At 42.3% G+C, this 21964-nt stretch overlaps 1 protein-coding gene across 1 annotated transcript in view; it reads left to right on the forward strand.

Annotated features, from left to right (window-relative positions):
- Window positions 1–20649, forward strand: part of UNC5B (unc-5 netrin receptor B) — a 206557-nt gene extending 185908 nt beyond the window's left edge. The window contains exons 8-17 of the mRNA XM_054983049.1: window positions 427–459; window positions 3159–3353; window positions 5155–5544; window positions 7451–7538; window positions 9512–9680; window positions 11024–11257; window positions 14755–14904; window positions 15738–15902; window positions 18297–18475; window positions 20416–20649. Of these exons, the coding sequence (XP_054839024.1) occupies window positions 427–459; window positions 3159–3353; window positions 5155–5544; window positions 7451–7538; window positions 9512–9680; window positions 11024–11257; window positions 14755–14904; window positions 15738–15902; window positions 18297–18475; window positions 20416–20581 (1769 nt within the window). The 3' untranslated portion in view covers window positions 20582–20649. The remainder of the gene's footprint in view (window positions 1–426; window positions 460–3158; window positions 3354–5154; window positions 5545–7450; window positions 7539–9511; window positions 9681–11023; window positions 11258–14754; window positions 14905–15737; window positions 15903–18296; window positions 18476–20415) is intronic.
- Window positions 20650–21964: the final 1315 nt, after the last annotated feature.

A 21964-nucleotide genomic window follows, 5' to 3' on the forward strand; every position in this document is an offset into this window, starting at 1 on the left:
ATTCTCAGCCAGTGGTACGCATATGGCCAGTGGGCCACAGAAGTAGTATAAGTGAAATGCAGAGTTTTCATAACAATTACAAAGAATTTGCTCTCTCTCAATCCACATGTCCTCCTACAAGTGTGGTGTACCATCTACTGCCAACCCTAACCGCCACAGGTTATCCATCTCTAACTTTTCAACATGTTAGTAGAGATAAAGAGTTCCTGTCGATTGAAAAGATTAGGCACCTACTAGTGGACGTGGCTTGATCATGCATGTGACTTTTACGTGAATGGTTCCATCATGCTTATATTTTCACCATTTCTTTTTCCCTGTGTTTGCCAGGGCTGTTGATCTGCCATTTGTTTTCTTTTAATTACCACCACCATTGTCACCATCCTCATTTTTCAACCTTTGTTTTTTAACTTTGTTTTCTCCTAACAGATAAAAGATTTGTAAGCGAACCCAAAAGTCACCGTAAGTTTCCATTTCATAGCCATTTTCTTTCATTGTAATTATGTTACAGGTTTGGTTTTTGTTCCCCTGTTTTGAGTGTTTGGTCTTTCTTGGTGGTTAAATGAAGCAGGACTGTTACCTCTAGGGGTATCTCTTTGCAGTTCTGGAAGTCTTGGAGGCGGTGAGTGCCACTGAAGCAAACCTTAAGGGATTTAGCCAGTGCTTAAGCAATGTAAAATTCACCGCTAAACCTCTTGACTTAGCAAAAAAGGCAAAGCAAAAAACGGTGGGTGGGCTCAAAGAAGTTCTATTTCAGCTAGGCTCAGATTCCGTTGATAAGATGCATTCTTCGTTTCAGGTTTGGTACTGGTTCTAATAATAAAAGAATTTAGCCAGCCATGAGAGTAAGATAGATGTCTAGAAAACTGGCCCCCACAGTGATAAATTCAACATCATGTTTACTGTTTGTTTTTAAAGTCTGTAGCCTTTTTATTTACAAAGATAGAAAGGAAAATGTGTATGTTGTTCTCTATGAAATTGCTTGGTGAAAAGTAACCCTGGTCCTGCCCTCCTGAATGATGACCAGTAAGTACAAACTGGCACTGGGTTAATTGTATGTGTGTAAATTGCTGTGAAGTCACAACTGACCCCTACTGGTGTTTTCCAGGCAAGTGAGAAGCAGACATGGTTTACCACATTACTTCTTCTGCAGCGTCTTCCTTGGTGGTCTCCCATCCAAGTGCTGACCCTGCTTAGCTTATGAGACCTGACAAAATCAGGCTAGACCATGCCGCCTTCTCTACCACTGAGTTAATTAACAAACATTTTTTCTTGAACTTAAATTTGACTTTTAAAAATGGTTTTAGTAAATTAAATAACGTTGAGATTTTAGGACATTTGCATTTAGATTTTTGTTGCTGCTTTGCCTTGGCTTGTTTATTTAATAAATATACACAATTTCTGACTACGGATGTGATTAATAAGGGCAAAAAAATTGTATCAGTTCAGTTTTTTTAATGTACTGCCGTACTATAGTCTGTCTGTGTCTGTCACTCTTGACATTACAGAGTCCAATGAAATAACTCCAGTGGGAACTAAAACAGGAGTTTGTTCGTATCTCAAAATGACAGAGATGTTTTTATTTTCCCTTCAAAACAAGTCTTCTTGTTTTTCCCTTCTCGTTTTCATTTTCTTCCTCTCACCCATTATTAACTTGTTGATCATTTGTAGCTCCCTGGCATGTAATATTTTTTGTAGCAATAGCAGTTTGGTTTTCTGCCACATCAGTGTGTGTTCTAGTCAGTCACACATGTTTCTTGTGACAGGGTGCCAGTGATAATCCTTATGCATAGAACTTCCTCCAGCACACACACGTAGTGCCAGTTTTTTCTCTCCTTTCAATGCCCCCCACCCCCCTTTGCTCCTTAGGCCCTATTCTCTGTCCACATTAATGTCTTCTTACCCCTTTCTCTCTCAGCTTTCCCCTTCCTTTTCTCTCTCTCCATGCTGTCAAACTTTAAAATTGGAAGCTCCTTGGAGCCAAGAGCCTGTCTACTTTTGCTTAAGCTGTAAAGTGCCATGCATATTGATGACATGGGTTCATAAATAATATTAGTGCTGAAGTGAATTTTATACAGACATGTACTTCAGAGAAAAATCTGGATCCCCTTACAGGGTTATAAATCACATACATACTCTCCTGTCCTGAGCTACTTAACAGTATTCTTGCCATATCTGCACCTTGGAATCAGATGAAAAAATTTCTTCAGTAAATAGTTCATCATGAAAGCCAGACATGGGTGTTCCCATATCTGGCTTGACAATCTCTATGGAATCCTCCCACTGTTATAGAAAGCGGCACAGTCTGTATGCTTGGGGGATTGGGGAGATGACTTTAGTGCTTGTTAATTCACTTATCATTCCTGCAGTGGGTGGTTCTTTGGAAAAAACTTCCAGAGAACCACCCACAATGTTGACTGCATCCAGGCTAGAATTGCAATATAAAATGTCCGCAGTTCTGACCTGTGTTCCCCTTCAGAAAGAATGAACCTATGACTTGGGACATAGTACAGAAAAAAAAGCAAGAAAGAATGAAAGAGAAAAAGGTAGGGGAGAAGATCAGGGAGCAAGGGAGTTTAAAATCCATATTTGGGAGTAATTCTTCAGGGGAGAAAGTGTTGAACTGAAGCCACTTTAATACCTTGAAGGTGGAGATGGCTGCTTTAGCTCAGAGAGATACTGTCGGTGTCACACATCTGAATACAATCCAGTGATAATCAGGCACATATTTGGAATGTTGATTTCAGTGGGTCCCAAACACCATTATCCTTTTCTGGATTACACCTAGGGCTTTCATTACCAGATTCTCCCCCAGAACCGGGATTCAATTTGTGCAGATTTGTCTGCTTGAACCTTGGAACGGAAAGGATTATTAATTTTGAAATTAATGTTATGGAGCAAAAACTTGAGGTCTTTCTGGAACCTTTTTCCAGGCTGGTCTTGAAAGAAATCTGAGAAGCCACTGAGCTTGAAGACATTAATTGAAACTTCATCTGCCGTTTCATTATGGCCTCCCCAACAAATCTTAACAGAAAAAGAGGAAGTGGTTCTTTTTTTGTGCCATTCATTTTGGCCTAATTTGGATCCTTCTGACTTGAGAAATTGTAAGCAGAAACAACTTTCCCTCTTAACCTCTCTTTCCTTTGTCCTCTCTCCCACAGTACTGGAGGCTACCAGTGACGTGGCCTTATATGCTGGTGTGGTGGTTGCCATCTTTGTTTTCATCGTTATCTTGATGGCTGTCGGAGTGGTTGTATACAGGCGCAGCTGCCGGGACTTTGATACTGACATCACAGACTCTTCCGCAGCTCTGACAGGAGGCTTCCACCCAGTCAACTTCAAGACCTCCAGACATGGTAAAGTTTTAGTCTGCTCTTTTATAAAGGTTGTGCTGCTTTTGTGCTTCCATTCGGTGTATTTTTCAACTTCTCAAGTTATAATAAAGAAATAGAACCAAAAGTGTGAACTGAAAGCAGCAGTAATCCGGTGAAAAGAGAGCTGGACTTGAGCTACGGTAAATCCCTACTAATTGCGAACTTATTGGGTGTCCTTGTGTGTGCTCAGCCTCAGTCCTCCATCAATAAAATGGAATACTAACCAAATTACTTGTGAAGGCAAATAAGAAAATAATTAGAAAGCACTTGCACTGCAGTCATACAACAGAAATTATTAGGAGGAACAGGCTAGATCACTTAGCCTGAAAAGGGTTGGCTAATGTCACCAAGTTGTTCTACATATTACACAGAATGAGACGGCGGAATTCTGAATTAGAGCAGTTCTGATCACAAGCAGGAAATTCATTTTTGAATATGTCCAGGGCTCATTTCGAGGGGGAACACGCTGGAACGCAGTTCCGGCAGTTCCCCAAAGAGGTCACATGTCAGGTGGCCCTGCCCACCTGACTCTTGGCCATTTTGGGCCTGTTTCAGCCTGGATTGGAGCTAAAATGGCACGGATCGGGCCTGTGATGGGTGGTGGATCACTCTCCCACTCAGCAGTGGCCCGATCCTGACCATTTGGGGCCCCTTTTCAGCCATTTCCAGCCCCTTTTTGCCATTTTGGGCCCAATTTCGGCCCTGAATGGCCAGGATTGGGTCCAAAACAGTCAGGATAGGTGATGTCAGGGGGTGTGACACATGCAAATCAGTTTTGCTAATGACACACTTCTGGTGATGTCAAGGGGCGTGGCATATGCAAATCAGTTATGCTAATGAGATATGCTAATATCTCCAACTCTTTTTCTACGAAATGACCCCTGAATATGTCCAACACACCCCGGATGCAATTCATAATAACATTTCAGAGGAAAAGGTCAGTGCAGATCTCTTCCTAATATAGTGGCTTAGAATATTAGGGTTTTAAGGGGGGGAGGAGCATTCTCACCAGCAATGGCAGAATCCAGAATTCACCATCTATTGCCTTGTTCTGCATAATGTGTAGATCAGCTTACAGTGAATGAAGCGACATGTATGTTTATTTTGTCTCTGTGTTGACCATTTGTGGGAGTGTTTTAGAAGGATACTTCTAATGGTACAAAAGTCCGTAATTTCTTCTTGAGATACAAGATCTTCCACTTGACTGAATAAGCACATGCAAGTAAAAGTAAGAGTTCCATTGACAGTATTGTTTACTTAGTGGAGAATTTTACTGGAGTGAGTACAGATTTGTAGTTTTATTGGTTTAAATACAGAATTATCCTTATGTACTACTGTTTCCTCTATGTGACCATTAGTGTGTTGTAAAAGAGGCATTTTAACATGTTAGTTGCTGAGCTAAAATGTCTGTGATATGGTATGGTATTGGCGTAAACTCTAGTAAGTGCAGAAAATCAGATGATGTTTTTAAAAAGATACAGCATCCCGTTTACATGATTAACATGGCAAATGTATTTTAAAGCCTTACCTTATTTGTCCTTACTGTTCCGCAGTAGGAGTAAGACTATTATCACTGTTTTCTTCAGACAATTTTCTTCCAAATCTCTATAAAACGGAGATTGCTACAGTTGAAATCCAAACACTAGTCCTCTTGTAAGCTTTTTTTTTTTTTTAAAGACGACATTTCTCCTTTTGGGAAGTCCTGAGCCCACTTGTTTACTAGCAGCATAATGTCCATGTACTGATATACAATTTAATAAGCATTGCCTATCTTTTCTTCCAGACACCCCTCAGTTGCTGCACCCTTCAATGCAGCCTGACTTAACAGCCAATGCGGGTGTGTACCGTGGCCCCATGTATGCCTTGCAAGACTCTTCTGACAAGATCCCAATGACCAACTCTCCATTGCTTGATCCACTCCCTAATCTCAAGATCAAAGTGTATAACTCTTCCACAGCATCCTCCTCACCAGGGATACTTGAGGGAGCAGACCTGTTAGGAGCAGTGCCCCCGGGCACCTTCCCAGTGGAGAATCTCAGGGATAACCATTTCATGAACCTAAGGAACAAGACCATGGGCTCTCAACATCTCCTGACCTTGCCCCGAGAACCCGGGAACAGTGCCACCGGAACATTTGGCTGCCTGGGAGGAAGGCTTACCATCCCTGGCACAGGTAAGGAACAGGTTTTGATTGCTTGTACATATTCTGAGTGCTGCTTCTCGACTGAATTTTGTTCAGAGCCCTGAATATAAAACACAGAAGATGAGTTTGAATGGCACATGCGCAGTGAAGTATATAAAAGTGGTGAGTGGTGAAACTCTTCCCCCTCTGTTACAGTCACATGGCTAGGGCACAAGCTTTTTGCAAACATGATGGCAATATATTATTTTTCTTTCCATTTGCCTGTCTTTGTTCTGCTGGTCCCAGTAGGACTTTTGTTAGTTTAGAGATGTGTAGCCCATTTTTCAACTGTGGTTCTCAACACAGGTCACAGCATAATAAAATAGAAGAGTTAATATACAGTATTAAAAATTACATATTAGAATCAGATTTTGGATTCCAAAAGTCTGGGGTATAGGTGTAATGTGCTTCATGAGGCTAGACCTTATACTGCCTCCTAGATCAACTGAAATTTCTGAATTGTGTTCTACATACCCCACATAGAGCTATTGCAGACAAGATTGTACTTATGAAGTCTGTTTTCCATATTGGATGCAGTTTGGAAAGAACAGAGCTGCGACCAAAGAATCTGCCTCCTGGGGGTGGGGGATGACCTCATCAGGGGCAAGCACCTCCATTGTCTCCCTAGTCAACTGGCCACCTGCCACAAGCATGTCCATCCCATGTGGACTGAACTTATTCACTCTTATCCAGTCTACTACTGACCTCAGGCAGGATGACGCAGCAAGTTCTCGCAGATGAACTCCCAGGATGCGGTTGCTAGGAATGATTTAAATTGTTAGAAAGACTCTGGAGAAAGGTTCCTGATTATTAGTCTCATCTCCGGTAGGCTGATGTTCAGCACTGTGTCCCACGGGTTTACTTAGCAAAGATGTGGTGCTGGTAGCAACAGCCTGGCTTTACTGATGGGAGAAAATAAAACCAATAGATAGGTAGGGTGGGGCACTAGGGAGTGCCTTCTGTGAGGCACTGCTATGACCCTCACAGTCTTCTGGCAAAGGTTCCCCTGATACTCCCTCAGGGTGGGTGTCAGAATAGCGAGGGGAGGGGGTTGCTTCCACCTAGTCCCTCCTCCTCATCACAGGGACTTCCTGCACAGCCTGGAGGTGCCTACCTCATCCTTCCTGGCCCTGCTGCTTGCCCCTTTTTGTCCCACCCCACTGGGCTTTCAAGGCACAGTCATTTGTTCCAGTGTCCTGCAGGACACTGGATCCATTCCCTGGGATCCTCTGCCTTGTTCTCCCCACTGTTGTGGCCCTGTGCCTTCTCTGCCTTTGTGATTTTTGCCTGCATCCTTGGTTGTTAGTGTGGCTTTTCAGGGGCTGATGGGTCCCACCCTGTCCAGTCGTCTGGCAGGGTTGCAAGGCCCTGCCCCCTTGCTGCCAGGCAAGATGGTGGTCTCAGCTACCAAAGAGGCGCCTGCTTATGGCAGCTGGGATGTCCCCCAGTGGTGGTGGCAGTGAGTCCAGGAGAGATGATGGTCTGGATTTCTTTCTCAACTGCAATATGAATGGGGACACAAAATAAGCATCAAACGCCATATAATGCATTAACAATTGTTAGCCTATCATTAAATTGTATAATGGTTTCAGTTTTGAACAACTGGATGTGCGTAAAAGATGATAGATGAAAAGCCAGATACCAGCTTGCTCTGATGCTTAATGGGTGCAGCAAGCCAGGCAGAGTAAATCCATTGAAGTTTCTTTTTGGCCCGTTGCCCACAGCCTCATGCAGTAAAACATATTCAGCCACTCAACACTGAGGGCAGAGGAAGAGAGAATGTGAGACATTGTCAACAGCATAAGGGGAAGATATACTATTGAAGCTTATATTTTATCCTGAGATGTTGGTGTTCTAAGCACCCTTTTATTTCATTAACCTTTTCTTTTCTGCACAGGGGTGAGTTTGTTAGTGCCTCATGGAGCAATCCCTCAAGGGAAGTTCTATGAAATGTACCTCATGATCAACAAAACAGAAAACACTCTGTAAGTAAAGCAGGGAATGTGTTGTGCTTTTTTGCTCTAGCCCATGTTAAATTAAATGTAATTCCCCTAGTTAGCCAGGATCAAAACAACTGTTTTTTAGGTCTGGTCAGGGGCTTTGGAACATTGTGTGCTTGTGTGGGTGGGTGTTTACCTTTCCCCCATTTGAACATTAGAGCCCCATGCATGCGTTGTCACAATCTGATTTTGAAATCCCCTTGGTTTCTAAAGTACTTTTGTGTCTTGGCATTGGGAGAGGGCATCTATTTCTAGATACACAAGTCTGGACATGCAGAATGCATAGTTTGGTTCTTTAGATCCCTCTCAGTGTCTTCTCTGCTTCTGCCCCTGCTCTGCATTTTTGCTATTTCTTTTTTACTCCAGCCAAGGGCTACAATCCTGCATACAGGTTGGCTGCTTTAATCTCACTGGACTTCAAAAGAAGGGAGGGATATCATGGGAGCTGGACTTGATTAACTGACTTTATTTAGGCTGCAGTCAGGTACTTATTTGGGATGCTTAAAGTGTGGTCCTATGCAGAGTTCTTCCAGTTTCATTTAACTTAGTGAAGTATGTTGATGTAACTCTGCATAGGATTGCAGCGTCCTGGTTTTCCAAGTGGTCAATGCTAACAGCTGATGGGCAGGACCATACCTGCATTGGGTGAGGCACCAGGCAGTCAAAGAGCAATACCAAAGGTGCATCAGGCCTCTGAACCTTGGGCAAGTCTGGCAGAAGTATCAACCCATCATTGAGGCAATGAGACCTGTGAGCCCTAGAGGTCTGATAAGACAGCAAAGCTCGTAGGAACTATAGCAAGGAATTTAAACTCTCACACCTCTAGGTCAAGGAGTACGAGAGAGAGAGGGAGGGGGGTGAACAGGAAGGAAGAGGGAAGAGATTCAAACTGAGGCTCAGTGTAGGTTATTAGAGGCAGTCACAGAACTTAAACTTAAATCCCACTGACCACAAGATGTGCTGCAAAGCAAGAGTGCACCAATTGCAGCCTTGGTATGTTAGCAGTCGATCACCAAAGTTGGCTAGAGCAGCCTTAGTAAAAATTGCCTACACATTCTAATCAATAGTATTAGATAATGGTGCAACATGGGAACAATAAAGTCATAGGAATGCATTATACAAAAAGAATGTGGCTATTATATCCTCCTAATTCAAGTAATTTTACCAAGCTCTGTGTAGCAGCACGCTAGAGTGGGAATGCAATTGGGTGAGCCATATTATAAAGATGTATAAATAGAGGGATTAGACAGATATTCAGGCTAATATGCAGATGATCAAAGCAAATCCCTGGGAAGACATTTGGACGGCAGGTTGCAGCATATGACAGCATATCTGACTTGTACAAACTCCAGGACTTTCTTAACAAACAGGAGGTTGAAACATTTGAACCTTAATGGTTTATTAGAATTTCTTCCAAGACTTGGATTGCCACCATTTATTCAGTCCTTTATCAATGCTTACTGTTGTCCAGTTAAATACAAAGGTACCATTTTGTTCAAGAGTCCAGTCTTTGGCTAACAATTATCTAGGGGTCAGCAGTTAGTAGGGTTTCTAGCCAGCTGGCATGTGATGGGGGCGGGACATGAGGGCCATCACATTTGATGTGATGCTAATAATTTTTAAAACATTTTCTCCCACTGCCTCTCCAAGTGACATTGGGAAGAAAGGGTTGCTGGCAGGCAATTAGAGGCCCCTTTGCCAAATCCATCCTTCTATAGATGCTGCTTGATTCCTCAGTTGTATATCTCTGGCAAGGAAGAATCAGGAGAGGCACTAGCCATTGCCCACTCTCACCTGTTTTGATGTGGCCTTCCAAGACAAGTAGTTACTGATCAGGGGTTCCATTTTTTTCCAGGCCAGTCTAATGGATGCCATATTCCAATTGTTTTCTTCTTCTAGTTGATATCTTGGTGTCAGCACTGCAGTGACCTGATCTTGTGTGTTGTTGCACTCTCTAGCTTACCTTCAGAAGGCACACAGACAATGTTGAGTCCCATGGTGACCTGTGGACCCACCGGGCTGCTCTTATGCCACCCCGTCATCCTGTCTGTCCCACACTGTGCAGACATTAGCTCCCCGGACTGGATGCTGCAGCTAAAAACGCAATCCCACCAAGGAAACTGGGAGGTAAACTGAAATAAATGGAGAGGGGAGAAGCTGACAATGCAGGAATGAAATCTCACACAGTTTTATTAGCCAAGACACAGTGTATATTGTTTAGCGCTTTACTGGGCAGGTCAATTGTTTAAGGAAAAAGGCTGCTTTACTGTTCTTGCCTTGTTCATCCCCTGCAATGAAATAATCTTCTAAATCCCAGTATTCTGAGCTGTCCTGTGAAAACTGTATAATGATTAAAACTTTTAAAAAAAATATTTAAATTGCCTCCTAGTTTCAAGGCATCCTGGGCATACAAGTACATTCATTCATGGGGTCAATAGGGTTTTTTTTAATGAAATGAAAGCGAGGAATAATAAAATTCTAGCTGGAGCCCACAAGACAATTTAAAAATGCCTTCTGAATTTTGTCCTACAGGAGTTAAAGGAGGCAGGAGTGCTGGCATTTGTTAATATTACCTATCAGGAAACACTGCCAGGACAAATTTATGCAAAATAGATGGAACTTTGCAGGTGTTCAGTGCTGCCCAAAAGGAATGCTGCTTAATCAGCCACAATGCTCCAAAGTTTCAGAAAAGTTGTTATCTAATATATGAAGTTAGGCACAGATTTAAACTTTTTAAGCATCTCAGCTTTCATTTAAAAATGCTTCTATAATTGTGTAGATATTCTTGAAACTGTGCAGGAAAGATCTTGTGAAGTCTCAGAAGCTATGGGGAATTCTTTAATAGATCTGTAGTGATCAGGAGGGGGCTTTGGGTATCCTAAGGGCAGGTATAGAGACTGAGCTACTCATGTTAATCATCAAGTGTATTTCCTCTTGACATGAGCCTCCTTAAGTAGCTTCAGCTCCTCGTCAGTAACACAGGGTCATTTACCTTACAGGATGGTAAGGACCGCAGGATTAAAGTGCTTTGAGTACTTGAAACAGCTATATAAATGTTGGGCATTTTTAAACTATTATGTAGTTTGTTGTCCCTCCCCAGAATTAATAGATGTGGAATAAATTGTGCAACTTATCATTAAAATGTGCTTAATGGTTTGCTGAGCACAGTTTAGACACTATACACAGCTGTTCTTAGTATATTGTTACCGAAAAATGTATCAGAAATTTTCATGCTTAGAAAAATTGAAGATAATCTGAATAATTTATATAGGGCTGCAGAATTAAGCTTTTCATGTCACAGAATTTGATTGCTGTAGAATTATTGTTGTAGTTTTTATTGCAGTATACAAATAGCACTTGCGTTAAGAAATCGGAAGAAGATAAACCTCCAGGTTGGAAATAGGTACCAGGAAGGAAGCTTTTATTTTATTTTATTTTTTCTCTTCCCCCATGCCCTTCTTTTCCTTCAGGAAGTCGTAACTTTGGATGAAGAGACTTTGAACACACCCTGCTATTGCCAGTTGGAACCCAAATGCTGCCACATACTGTTAGATCAACTTGGAACATATGTCCTTGTGGGGGAATCCTACTCAAGGTCAGCCATCAAGAGACTCCAACTTGCCATCTTTGCACCTACCCTCTGCACATCACTGGAATACAGTCTCAAAGTCTACTGCCTGGATGAGACACCAGATGCCTTGAAGGTAATGTTGCTCTGTTTGGTACCTCTGACTCTATATTGCTTCTCTTGCCCATCTCTTTCTGTAATCTTATGTTCAGCATGATAAAGCTCTTTATCACACTATAAAACATCCATTTGGTCTCTGGAAGGTAAGTTTATAACTCAGCATGGCTCTTTAGAATGTGCTTCATGGTCTAAATAAATATCCTCAAACCTTAAAAGCAATTTTCCATAATGGACACTGAATGTTGACTTAGTCATCTAAAGATTGTGTGGGAAGATGCTCTTAATATGCTCCGCTCCTGTTTTAATTGATAATTTGACATACTTCCAGTAAAAAAACAACAAAGTCCTTCTTGAAATGGGCTCCATGTTAGATGGCATTTTTCATCCTCTCATCCATTGTCCTCAGATGGTCAACTGTGGGTAAAATCATTAATGCATCTGATGACTTGTGCTTAGAAAAGTTCATGCCTCTGCTAGTCTTCTGTGTGCTTCAAGAATCTCTTATTATACTGAAAGAGACTAAAAGTGAGTTCACATGTGCATATAAACCTCACTTGATTGACACACACTTGATGAAGCATCTCTTCTGAAGATCATTGTGTTTAGGGTGATTGTTATAGTGTAGAAATTCTTATCCATCTATTACAGCACAGTATGCGAGATTCATCCCTCCATTTAATCCTCACAGCAACCTTGTGAGGTTAGGCTAAGATAATGTAATTGATCTGAGATCACCCAGTGCGTGGAGATTTTACCTCAGGACACCATTGATTCTCAATGGCGGCCCATTGATGCATGGCAAATATGCCTGAACGAACCAGCTAAACTTTTGGAATCTGCATCTATATGTATCTAGGAAGAGATTTTCAGCTAATAGAAGCTTTTGCCTCACTTCTGTTTCTGTCAAGACGATGTCAGAGTACTTGCTATACCTCAGAGCAGATAGCAACCAATTCCCACACACACAGTATTCATTTTCATTCATTATTTCTTGTCTAGCTGCCACATCTACTGTAGCTCAAGCTACTCCTGCCTGAAGAGGCCATGCTGTGGCAACCCAAGTGATACGACATGGAAAGGAGCAAAACAGCCTGATGCAATGCCTTGAAAAATGACCCGGAGTTTTGTTTCAGTAATAAGCATGTTTAAGCTGTTCCTCAGAGACCAGACTTAGCATTCTGGGTGGAGTTCCCCTGGCGGGAGAAGAAGGGTGTCGCAAAGGCTGTGTTCTGTGCCGTTTTGAAAATACAGCCAAAGGACTTTTTTAAACTCTTTTTTGCTTCCTTCTTTGCTAATTATCACTAATGAACATATTCTGATAGGATTCTCCTTTCACTTTACACATTTTCTTAGCTGAAAAGAGCAGTAGCTTTTCAGATGGGTGGTGGCCCAATTCTGTGCTATGACCACCAGCAGAAAACCAGCATATTAGAACATTTATATCCCACCTCTCAACAAAACATTATTGAGGTGGCTTTATAGAAATTGAAGCTATAAAACAGTAAATGATCCACATATAAAATAAAAATTGGGGGGTTATAAAGCCCCAGGTTGGGCATCAGATAGGCAATTAGCGGGTGCCAAGAACATTGGGGCTTGAAACACAAATGCTCTAACCTCGGGCTGGAATGGAGCCTAATGATCTATCAAAGGCTACATGCCCTCAGAGGCCTTGTCATGCACAGAGGAAAATAGAGGCATGCAACATCAGCTCCTGTGATTGGCCAGCAGTTTAAATAGGGCTGCCAACCTCCAGGTAATGGCTAGAAATCTCCCAGAATTACAACTGGTATACAGGCTGCAGAGATTAGTTCCCCTGGGAAAAATGGCTGCTTTGGAGGGTAGACTGTATGGCATGATACCTCACTGAAATCCTTCCCCTCCCAAAACGCTGCCCTCCCCAGGCTCCACACTCAAAAATTCCCAGGAATTTTCCAACCCAGACCTGGCAAAGATTTTGGATTAGCCACGCCTGATGAAGCCCAGCCTTTTGCCCTTAGCAGGTCAACAGAACAATAATTAGTGCTTGCGGTTCTTGAGAATCCATGCAAAACAGTGGGTTGCCGAACACACGCTGTGGCTCTGGATGATGGGACTGAGGAACCACTCGTGGCTCCAGGCTGGCCCAGATAGTTGGTCACAGCCTGTGCTGGTCAGATGTATGCTTATCCCAAAGCCCCTGTACACAACCTTGTCTCCTAATCAAGTTGGTAAAGAGTTTCTAGTACCTGCCTGGCTGCTTTCGATCCACAAATTATTTATTTTATTTTATTTATATTCTGCTTTCCCTGCTAGTGGGCTCAAAGTGGATCACAACAATATAATAAATACAATAAATGCAAACATGGCAGCATAAACTATAAGAAATCATCAAACAATAATGCAGTACTTTAAACAGCCGTGCACATATTGCCAAGCATCAGTTGTACACTTGACTAATGAAAGTGACCCATCATTCTTAATGAAGTATAAATCTCCATCTGCCCTTATTCCAAAAGAGTGATTAGTTCCAGTGTTCATTGCCAAGCTGACGTTTCCAGATCTGACTGTCTTGAGTATTTCTAACCTTGGGTCTGCAGTTAATAACTAGGCACTCTTTGTAAGCCTAAATGTCCACAAGAGTACTGTAGAAGTTATCTTTTGAAGCATATGATTTCAGAAGTATCAGGAAGAAAACTTTGATGGCTCTTTATTATGTTTTACTGCTAATTTCAAGAAGGGAGGGGATTAACTTTCCAGGATGTCATTGTGCAATCTGCAATGGTTGCTGGGTTGATTAATCGCTCACTGCACATTCTTTTAGAAATTGCATAATAATTCTCACTGGTTTCTTTGAATGCTGTAATCCCACAGCACAGTTAAGAGAAAAACCTGGGCAGTGGAGGAAAATATATAACTTGAGTAGAACTGGGGGTGGGCATTGTAATACTTTTAGTGTTCTTTGGTCAGTTGACATGTATTATAGCATCAACGAGTCACAGGGTCATCAGAATAGTTGTACTAGTGGTTCCACTAGTGGTTTGTCTAACTCAGCATCTTGTCTAGATACATGGTGAAGAAAGATATACTGGGGGAATTTGCAAGCAGAGTATGAAATAGTTTCAGGCACATGCAGGTCCATGTGCTGTTGGCCCCCAACCCACACAACCCATATTTTGAACTATGTCTTCATTTCTGTCCTTGAACGGACATTCTCGCCGTTTTTCTTGTACCTGGCAACTAATATTGATTGCATCTCAACTATATTGATATGAGTTAGACTCTAATCTACTAGAGGACATAATTTTCTGTCACTTCTTTGTCTGTCTCCAAGGGTGTTCTGTTTTGTATTTCTTGATTCCCTGTTTGGCACATCCTCATGTTTTTAGCTGAGAGATCAGGTCAGCCATTACTGAGGCCTGCAGAAGCAGCCTCTGTGATCATTTAAACAAGATTAGCATCTTCTCCCCTATATTTCCAGCCATATTCAAGACACTTTGTTCTCACAGTTGTCTATTTGTACATGTCCCACAGGAAGTGCTTGAATTAGAAAGGACTCTTGGTGGTTATCTTTTGGAAGAACCCAAGCCTCTACTGTTTAAAGACAGTTATCACAATCTGCGCCTCTCCATCCATGATATTCCCCATTCGCTTTGGAGGAGCAAACTCCTTGCCAAGTATCAGGTGAGTGGTAGAGTTACCAGCAGCTGAGGAGTGGCCCCAGTAGATCCACAGCAAAATTGCAGTTGTTCGTCCCAGTTGTGCCTCAAAGTACTCCCTCTACCTCCAAAACTTACATACACTAGAGAGAGAGAGAGAGAGAGAGAGAGAGAGAGAGAGAGAGAGAGAGAGATTCAGTTTTCTTGGCCCTTCACACAAGGAAAAATCCCAGTTTTTACCTGTTACAGGTTCATCTTGGGGGAGACAAGAGAGATGTCATTGACTTTGCAGGGAAATGTATCTCATGAATCATAGTTCTGGCTATGTAGTTGCCTTGTCCTCACCCATATTTGTGTTGCTTGGTTTACATCAAAAAGCTTGGTGTCCGTGGGTTTTTCCCATCTGTGCTAGTACCCTGTGTACATGTCATTTTGATACCCAAGTCATCATGTGAATGGAAGATACTGTGTGGTCTTGCTTAGATTTATCAGGGGGGAGATCTTAAGATGGTGCTTTTCATGGGAGAATGAAAACTGGGCCTAACCATGAAAACATACACTTGTATTTAACTAAGCAATGGTAACGAGTAAAAGTAAAATGTTAGATCATGCCCTCGCATCTTGTGACAATCCATCTGCCATGAAGGCACAATACGCCTGCTTTTGCTGCATGCAAAAATGAGTTGCCAACCAGTTGGTAGGCTCCATAATATATGGCTGCTGAAGTATGCTTGAGCGAACTTGTTTTATATTGTTGGTGCACATTACAAAAGAGCCACCTGTTCGTTTCTGGAGGCCTTTGACCAGTCTGCTGAGATCCCATTGTGCTGACTCATCAGCTTTCCCAATTTGCCGCAGGAAATCCCTTTCTATCATATCTGGAGTGGCAGCCAACGGGCACTACACTGTACCTTCACCCTCGAGAGGTACAGCCCAGCTTCCACAGAACTGACCTGCAAGATCTGTGTCCGGCAAGTGGAAGGGGAAGGGCAGATATTTCAGCTACATGTTACACTTGGAGAGGTGAGCAAAGGGAAGCAGCTTGGGGAAGCTTGAGTGGCGCATTGATGTAAGGCAGAAAAAGCAGAATATTTTCTGTTATGGCTACTCTCAGAGGTGTTTGCCTGAACTGGCTGGAAACATCATATTAGTGGGGTGACTCTGGGGATTATGTTGAGTTGGGGCTCACACACCCCAAATCTTGAGACGGGGCCAACAAATTCATTTTCACTGCCCTCCTACTGACAACAGTTCTTCTTCTTATTCTCTGCTTGAACATTTTCCTGACACTGTTGCCGTATTCTACAGGGATCTGTCCAGTGGAAGCAGCTGTATCACACAGGTTGCTTTCCATCTGGATTCATACAGCACAGACCTCTTTCTTTTTAGTAGCTGTGTGTGAGCAGGCTGTTCGGAAAAAAATATTTTAAAACAATATAATTTTATATAGAGCTCAGAATCAGGAGTTGGCATTTTGTCCTAGAACCTGTCTCCCTATTGTCGTTAATTTCTTCAGGAATTTGTTGCTTGCAGTCTAGCTGGAAAGCACCTGGAGCATGTGCAAAGTGCCTTTCTTTCATGGAGCCCCCTCCTCAAGTCACTCCTCATGCCTATCAGAGTAACGTCACCAGCCTTGGCTAGTAGTAATGCTGCTGTTTACGTTAAACATTCCTTGCATGCTTATTTAAAAATTATCCACTCCCAATACATTTATTGCTTTCAATATAGCAATGACAGTAATTATTTTTACTATGTTTTGCAAATGAATCCACTTAGCAGGTTATGAAGATGGGTTTTTTAGTGACTCATAATCAGGCTGGATAAATTTTACACATGCAGATTTGGGCAGACGATCATGCCAGGTTCCACTTCTGAAGCGTACAGAGGTATATTCACAGCTGTGTGGGATATGATTGCTCCAAGTAGGGAGACCCAGTGGAGCACTGGGCCAGAAGGGCCAGTGGCTTCTTTTTGATCCCTGTAGCTATTTCAACCCTCTTTTCTCCCCAATGGGGACCGAAAATTGCTCACAACATTCTTCTCTCCTGAATTTTATCTCCACAACAACCCTGTAAGGTAGGGTAAGCTGAGTGTGTGTTTGACAGGCCCAAGGCACCCGATGAGTTTCCATGGCAAAGTGGGCATTCAGACATGGGTCTCCCAGATTCTAGTCCAGCTCTCTAACCACTACACCATGCTGGCTTTTCCCATGGCTGTAATGGTCCCTTATGCTTTTTATCCCACCTTGCTCGCATTCTCCCATCTCAGTGCCTGCAAGAACAAAGTTTGCAAAATCCATCGTAAACAACTGCACCAAGAAGAAGCATCTGAGGAAGAGAGCTTTGATTCTTGAAAGCTTATATCCTGAAAATCTTGTTGGTGTCCAAAATGCCACTGAACTCCAATGCTGCCGTTCTGTTGCAGACCAGTATGGCCACCTACCTGAAACTAACTGCACTCAAGTTTGCCTGTTTTCCTTATTTAATCTGAGTGTAGAATTTGAGTTTCTATTCTGCAGAATTCTTTTGTGCCAAATGCCTCTCAATATCACAACAAACTATAATGTTCCGCCTTGCACACTGATTAATTTTGCAGCCAAGGATGCCTGCTCTCAAGTCCTGCTATTGTTCAGCTGTGCATGCTAATATTTGAAGGCCGTTTCTCCCTGGCTTCACTGAAGCAAAAGAATTTGATGTCGTTATGAAAGTCACTGTTATTATTTTTAAGGCATGATATTTACCCTTCTCTTTCCTATTTCTATTTTTAACCATCCATGCGTACCACATCGCCTAATGCGTTTTAGTGAATGCTATCAGGTTCTTTCTGTTTCTCTCTGAGCATCTCTGTCATGTGTGCTTATTTTTATCACTGACTGGTTTGCAAAGGAACTCAGCAATTTCTGCCCATGTTTTGGGACAGAAACAAGCAGATCCTGGGTTTGCAGTGAAGTACATGAAATTAGAGAGGTGAGACCAAGCCATTTTTGACACATGGAACTTAAATTGTGCATCCGTCTCTCTTTACAGTATTTATTGTTTATTGCTTAAGCAGAATAGAAGGCATTTGTAATATGAATGAACATTCATGTATTATTCATATTTGCATTACAAACCCCGTGAAGCAAGAGGCACTTGAGACTCAGGTGCGAAAAGAGCCCGAAGGAGGTTCACAGGGAAGGAGGCTAGAAATCATTTTTAATTTCTATGGGGACAGCTCATACGGTCTTATTTCTCATGTGGCATATGCAGCATCCCTGTGACGACTTGGTTGAGCTGAACTGCTCTCCATAGACGAAGCATTAGGTAGCACTTGATTACATGAACTGACCAATGATCAGTGGATACGTTGGCATGTCACTTCGAGCAGATCCCAAATCTGATTGTGTCAATGAACTCACAAATCGCTCTGTTTTTCTAGAGCTCCAGTTCCTTTGATGCCTTGTGTTCCCACCCTGGCAGTGCCCTGACAACTCAGCTGGGGCCATACGCCTTCAAGATCCCTCTGTCTATACGACAGAAAATCTGCAACAGCCTTGATGCCCCCAACTCCAGAGGAAACGACTGGCGACTTCTTGCTCAGAAACTTTCCATGGATCGGTAGGTTTTATTTCAGGGTTTTACAGTCAGCCATTGTAGAAGGGAAACATGTCAGCTGAAAAGGCAATTGTGTACTCATCTATCTGTCTGTCTGTCTGTCTGTCTGTCTGTCTGTCTGTCTGTCTGTCTGTCTATCTATCTATCTATCTATCTATCTATCTATCTATCTATCTATCTATCTATCTGGGGTTTTTTTTGCTTCAAGTCACACCCAACTTATGGCAACACCATAGGGGTTTTAAAGGCATGAGCATTCAGAGGTAGCTTGCCATTGCCTGGCTCTGCATAGAAACTTTGTACTTCCTTGATGGTCTCCAGTCCAAGCACTGTGCAGGGCCAGCCCTGGTTAGTGTCTGAGATCTGACAAGAGTGGGGTAGTCTGGGCTATCCAGGTCAGGGCATTTGAGTATCTACAGCCTTTTGATCAAAATCCTTGTGGTGGCTTAATTATAAAATAAAACATAATGTAACATCAATGCAAAAACCTGAAGCAACACAAAAAAGCTATAAAACATCCAACATAAGCTGTGAAAACCAGGATTCCACAGTGTGCGAAACCACACTTGGTAATCAATGTCTGCCAGAGAAGAGACTGCTCTGTTAAAATTATGTAAAAGGATGCCAAACACAACTGACTCAAAAAGGTATTTCACAGTTGCACTTACATTGATTCATACATGCTTCTTCAAACAGAGGTGCTCAAAGTAGAACTTGTTATATACTAAGCATTGGGAAGCCTTGCCAATTTCTAAATACCTAGAGTCCACTAAAAACAGATGAAACAGCAGTAGTGTTCAATGGAGAGTGGGAGTAGGGGATGGTGTCATGGGTCCTCAAGATAGGTCAAACCCAAGCAAGAAAACAAGAAGCCAGTCAGGGATCACTAAGGATAAGCCAGCTGGGAAGCCAAGACCTTGCTCCAACAACAATAAACAGAGGCATTTTGTGCCAAGTAGTCAAGGCTGGTCTCAGTGAGTGTCCATTCAAGTCTGCTACAACTTTAAATGTGCCTATCCTGTTTAAAGCAGCAGTTTTCACTGGGTCAAATAAAAGTGTTGAGTGGCTTCCACATAGATATTTTGCCAGGGTCATTGAGGGATGAAGTCTCAGTTCAGCTAATGGGGCCAGTTCCTTCTGGACTGGGTAGGCTAGAAGGCCTGGAAAGGTATTCTGCTCTTTATCTGAGGGATCACAGGCTTCCTGACATGACAGCCCGTGGAATCCTCAAAGGCAGTGATAGTAGACTATGTCCAGCCTTCTACTTGGGCAATCACCTACAGTCTATTAGATCTCAGATCCTTGGATCTAAGAGCGGTAGAATCAATCACTTACTCACCTACCTGGACATACAACAATATCTAGGTCATTTTTTTTCTGAGCTCCAGTGCCTGGGAGGAAAAAAGAATTTATGTATAATATTTCGAACTAGCAATATTTCGAACTAGCAACTATAAAATACCTTAAGTTTTTTTCAGGTCCTATTCTGGCATTCATAATTTTCTTCACTGGCCATGTGCAATAATCGCTAAAGGGCAGAAGGCTAATTTTTAGTTATTATCATCATAATAACATAGCATTTGTATAGAATTTCAGATGCTCGGAATGATTCACATAGTCTCCTTGTAATCTTTTACAACAACCCTGTAAAGTAGATTAGTATTATTATCCCCATATTACATGTGGAGGGAAAGGGGTAGGGCAAGGGACAACACCTTGGCAAAGACTATCTAGTGAGTTCATGGCAGGGGTAAGATTCAGACCAGGGGTTTCCAGGTTTGTGGCTCAGTCTCTTATGTATTATTGTTTCTCCTTCTAACGTCATGTGAGTACTTTACTGTACCCTTCCTTCCAACTACCCCAGTCCTGAAATAATAGAAATTCAGTGGGAGAACCATTTTGAAGGAGATACCAGCAATTCTCTCGTTTTGTTTCCTGCACAGTTACCTGAATTTCTTTGCCACCAAAGCCAGCCCAACAGGAGTGATCCTTGACTTATGGGAAGCCCAGCACCAAGATGATGGGGATCTTAATACTCTGGCCTGTGCCTTGGAAGAGATGGGCAAGAGTGAGATGCTGGTTGTCATGGCGACAGAGGGGGATTGCTGATACAGTTCGAGAAGACTTCCGGCAATGGCCGAATGGAGGGTGGAGCAACACAGGGAGGGAAACAACCCTTTTTGAATGGAGAAAATGATGGTGCTTATCGTTGAGAGAATCAAAATGGGTTTTCTTCTCCTATCACTCCTTCCTCAAATCACAATCAGCCTTAGAGAGCCACATCGAGCAGTTTACAAACAGTCTAAGTGTTAAAAAAAAAAAACCTCCTTCTCCTCACAGCCTTTGGAATGAGGCACAAAAGCAATGTATCATTGCTCACTAGGACCACAGCCTATGGCGGAAGTAGTGGCCTCCCACCAGCTTCTGCTGCATCATGTGGCTATGAGGGCTGCTAGAATCTGAGCTGGGATTTTCTTTTCTCTTGTTTTGATTCTTTGTGGGGATTTTCCTGTTCTTTCTCCCCACTCCTGCCTTGTTCTCCTATTTCTTCTTTACTGGCATTTATGCTTTGAAGAGTCAAGTACAATCTAGAAAAGACTAGCTTACTCATGTCAAAAAGCTTCAAATGGCTTAAGACAAAAAAAAAAGAAAAGGGAAAAAAAGGAAAACAGTTTCTTAGGAAACGCAAGTAATTTATTATCCAGATCTTTGGATGTGTCCTTTTTTAAAATAAAAAGTTAGGAATCCTTAATGTCTGTGAGAGAAAGGATACCAGGGCACTCAGAGAGAGAGAGAGAGAGAGAGATGTGAGTGAGTGCATGTGTGTATGAGAGAACAAGAGGGGAAAAACCATTTAGAGAAAATTAAGCAAAACTAACCTGTGGAGCCTGTTGAGGTAGGAACAGTGGTGGGAGTAGAGCCACATACAGGTTGAAAAGGGCAAATGCTGTCACATTCTGTTTGCAAATATTACTTTCTGACGGTAGTAGAATGATTCGGGGGATGGGGGCAGGTATACCCCACAATTCATTAATAGAAGAACTACCCTGTTCCAGGGAATGAGCTAAGGGGGAGCCTCTTGGAGTTTTCTTGAAAGAGCAATACAAATACTTTGCACTGTTTCCAGACCCTTTGTGGAATCCACATGTATCTGACCAAATATCCACTGATATTTTTTCCTGATCTTGTTTCAGTTCCGGTTAGAGCCACCATTGCTTTTTACAACCTTATTGTTTTGGTATACACCAGGTCTGTCATTTGGGGTGCGTGTTTGTCTCTGTGCGCGTGTGTGTGTTAGAAGTTTAGAAAAGAACCATCAAGCTTATACAGAAATAAAAGGTTCTGGCCATAAACAAGTCAGCACCTTTGGTCACGTCCAAACATTTATACACATTCAGCAGGAGGTTTGAGCATGGTTGTTCAGTGGGAGGAGAGTCAATAGCGCTCCTCGTGCTGAGCTGCAACTGCTTTTGAAATTTCCATGACTTTCAA

The sequence above is a fragment of the Eublepharis macularius genome, chromosome 6 (assembly GCF_028583425.1).
Source record: "Eublepharis macularius isolate TG4126 chromosome 6, MPM_Emac_v1.0, whole genome shotgun sequence".
In the NCBI taxonomy this organism is placed as follows: Eukaryota; Metazoa; Chordata; class Lepidosauria; order Squamata; family Eublepharidae; genus Eublepharis; species Eublepharis macularius.